This window comes from Triticum aestivum, chromosome 5B (genome assembly GCF_018294505.1).
Source record: "Triticum aestivum cultivar Chinese Spring chromosome 5B, IWGSC CS RefSeq v2.1, whole genome shotgun sequence".
NCBI classification, from domain to species: domain Eukaryota; kingdom Viridiplantae; phylum Streptophyta; class Magnoliopsida; order Poales; family Poaceae; genus Triticum; species Triticum aestivum.
Window position 1 is genome coordinate 619,076,262 of NC_057807.1, and position 3,842 is coordinate 619,080,103.

Consider the following 3,842-nt stretch of genomic DNA (forward strand, 5'->3'; position numbering starts at 1 on the left):
ACTCAAGTAGCTCATATTCCTGGATTTATAAGACAAAAAGCGTTCACAGATCTTAACGTCTTCTAATGGCTAATTTGATCTGGTCTATGGTCGGTGTTTTTCTTACGATCCCAATTCTCACCGGAAAGTGAGTGTACAGATCTGCATGACGGGCCTCGTGTACAACAATTATCCAGAAAGATGTAGTTCAGTTGTTCTGGGTAACCCTAGAGAATGCTATGGTAACCTGCAGTGTAGCAGATGCAAGCAAATGGGGATGGTTCATGAGTTCGCTGGTAATTTCAGTTGTACTCCCTCCGTTCCTAAATATTTGTCTTTCTAGACATTTCAAATGACTACTATATACGGATGTATGTAGACATATTTTAGAGTGTAGATTCACTCATTTTGCTCCGTATGTAGTCACTTGTTGAAATGCCTAGAAAGACAAGTATTTAGGAACGGAGGGAGTAGTAAACTACTAGGGAGACATGACTAGGTGTTTAAGTTCATGTTGGATCATTAAAGTAGCGAGCTAAATGCTCTTATATTTTTGGGCTCCTGCACAAGCATGCTACTACTCAATCCTCAGAACAAGCTATCATTATTTTCAACCTAAAAGCAACTACACCTAGAAAATTGTTTCCACAGAAACAGCAAGAAATTGCTACACCTAATTATTTTATACATCTGCTAGTAGCAACACGATCAGGTTTTAAGCGGGGAGAAAACACAACCTGCAAGTGGCACATTATCACACAACAAAATCAACAATGATAAAGCAGTGTCTCTTGAACGTCTATGCGGTAGACTAAAAATGTTGCAAAGAAATTCATAACAAGCCGTGCAAGGAAGAAACTGTGGGTATGCCAACCACAAAACTTCACAATGCCAAAAATTATTTCGCATTCATAACAAAGTATATATGAAAAACACGACTCAAAATCTGAACTAAGAACTCGACGACGATAAAGCATGCCATATAACATGTCTCCCAAAATGCGTCCATAGATAAAACACTCGAGATAAACAGCTGCCAAAACAGCATAAGATGTCTCAGACTCCGGATAAACGATAACATGACACAAGATCATACTTTAGGGTCTCTTAAGGTAGGACGATAGACTGCTACTACTTCAACTAGACGATCACTGGCTGACGCCGAGCCACTTGGAGAAGACGTCGAACTCAGTGTAGTCGCTGTCAGAGATCATGGTCTGGTACCAGGCCTTCCCTGCAGCCTTGATCTTAGATGCCTCCTCCTACAACAACAAGTGTTCCTTCGTCAGTATGAGAATAACATATAATAGATGCAGGATGTGGAATTTAAACATCAGATATCAGACAACTTTTGAAAGGGCAACAGAAAAACGACAGCATCCCAAGCACCCAAACATGAAAAGAAATGCTATTAATTAACCAGCAATAACATTGATCACATACAATTTCCTACTCTTGGAGTTTCAAATGCAGTCATGATTAATGTTAAACAATTCTGCCTCAGATTTTCAGTACAGCAAAACCAAGCAGTTCATGTCCTTCAGGAAGATTCAGTGCTAATGAAACAAGACAAGTAAAAAAGGCAATCAAGCTTCAAGACAAACTGAGATAAATTAGCATAAAACGAGCAAAAAACAATGGCATTGGATACTTCAGAATTCAGTATGGCATGCCATCAAAGAAATTGCACATGGTTTTCCTTTAGATAAAGAATGTATGCATCTTAGAGCATCACAATCATCCATACTGATGAATCAGGCTAACAAAACAAATATACTCGAGAGAAACTAACAAATCAAGACAGGCACCTTCATTATGGATACAGAAGTTTAGACATGCAACTACAAACTGAAGTACACAGAAACACACTACGAGTCTATGTAAAGAAAACAAAATTAGTGTGCTTGCTCCATATAGAACAGTACAAGCGTACAACCACAAGGCACTTTGAATAGCAAGCATCATAAAGTTGAATTATCTAGATAATATCAGGTTTTAGGCATGCAATTAGCAAATGACAATCAGCTTACATATAATCAGAACCTACTGCTGAATCAGGTATTCCAGAATAGTTATCATCATAAACTGATCAGAACCTATTGATGAATCAGGCATTCCAGAATTGTTATCATCATAAACTAACTAATCATAACCTATCGATGAATCAGGCATTCCATACAACAGTTCAAACATATGGAAATGTGCAGAATTGTTATCATCATAAACTGAAATCACCATGCACAATACAGGCATTCCAGAATTCAAGTCATGCTACATACCACTATACATAAAGACTTACTAAAAGCTTAGTACGAACATTCAACAAATACTGAAGGATTATAAGCTATCTGTCATCATGTGTAAGAAGATATGAAACAGATGGCAAAGGGAAGGGGGGGTAGCATACCGCGCTGAGCTTGGTCCTCTTGGAGTTGATCTTTTCCTTCCTGGCCTTGACACGGGCTGCCTCAGCAAGAACCGCCATCCTGCGGGCAGTTCCAAAGTAGGGGTTGAGCTTGAGCACGGCAGCAGCATTCTTCAGAGGGTTCTTCCTGGCCTCCCTGCGCTTGACCTCCTTGTTGATGGGCTTCACCACAGACTGGACCTCATCAGAGTTGATGAGGCGGCCAAGGTCAGCATTGGTCATCTTGGGCCTGGGGAGAACGAAGCCCTTCTTCTTTGAGGAAGACGCCTCAAAGGAGCCGTACACCTCGTCCAGCTTCTTGAAGGCAGACTCGGTCCAGATCACAAACCGGCCGAGGTGGCCACCAGGGGCAAGGTCGAGCAGGTTGAGGCGCTCGACGTTGGCAACATCCACACCGGGGAGGTTGCGGAAGGCCTTGACGATCTTGGAGCCCTCGGTGCCGTAGACGATGAGGGGCCCCTTGCGGTTGATGTACCTGCGGTTGCGCATCTTACCCTTGCCGGGGCGGATGCCGACGGACTCCTTGGCCTTCTCGGCGTCGGCGTAGGCGCCCAGCTGCTTGAGGACCTTGATGGCCTGGGCGGTCTTCTCGATGCCCTCGGCCGAGTCGGAGACGACGAGCGGGAACTCGGGGACGGACTCGATGCGGTGGCCGCGGGCGGTGACGATGGCGGGGACGGCGGTGGCGGCGAGGGCGGAGGCGACGGCGACGCGGCGGAGGCGGACGTTGACGCGGCGGTGCCACTTGCGCCAGATCCGGGTGGGCGCGAACATGCGCCCGCCACGGCACATGTTGCCGAAGGCTCCCTGGCCGGCGCGGTGGGTGCCGCCGCCGCCGACACGCGGGATACGCGAGACGGCTCGGCCCGTGCCCCAGGACTCGGCCGAGGTCTGGTGACCGGCCTTCCGGGAGACGGCGTAGGGCTGGCGGCTGTTGCAGGAGAGGAGCCTGTGGACGAAGGTGATGACGTCGGGGCGGATCGGCGCCTTCATGACGTGCGGCATCGGGACGCCGGCCGCGTCGGTGGCCATGTCCCCGTCCAGGGCCTTGACGGAGACGAGCGGGCGCGCGGTGGTAGCCATGGCGACGGCGGCGGCGGCGGCGGCGGGGAGGGGGAGAGGCTGGAGAGGGCGAGGGGAGGTGGGAGTTTATATGTGACGCGTTCTGCTTCGAGTTGCTGGGGTTTCGCATACAGACCCTAGTTCGTGGGCTTAGTGGGCCGCGCTCGTGGGCTTAGTGGTGCACGTGTTTGAACGAATTGATTCGTTTTGGCTATGCGTGCACGTTAACTTGAGCGAGATAATCTAAAGGAGATTGTTTCTACTGTTTGCACTGTTTCGTCAGGTTGGGTGTAAAACTGTTTCTTTCACGAATAACACAAAATTGGACAGTCTTCAAAACTTAGACTAGACTGTTTTGAGAAATGTGCAGTGCAAA

General features: G+C 47.4%; 1 protein-coding gene across 1 annotated transcript; it reads right to left on the minus strand.

Annotated features, from left to right (window-relative positions):
- Window positions 1-861: 861 nt before the first annotated feature.
- On the minus strand, window positions 862-3,570 carry LOC123113676 (60S ribosomal protein L4-1). The gene is made up of 2 exons (XM_044534979.1): window positions 2,387-3,570; window positions 862-1,241 (listed from the first exon to the last, which is right to left on the minus strand). The coding sequence occupies exons 1-2, from the start codon at window positions 3,485-3,487 to the stop codon at window positions 1,128-1,130; spliced, it is 1,215 nt and encodes a 404-aa protein (XP_044390914.1). The 5' UTR covers window positions 3,488-3,570; the 3' UTR covers window positions 862-1,127.
- Between the last annotated feature and the right edge of the window lie 272 nt (window positions 3,571-3,842).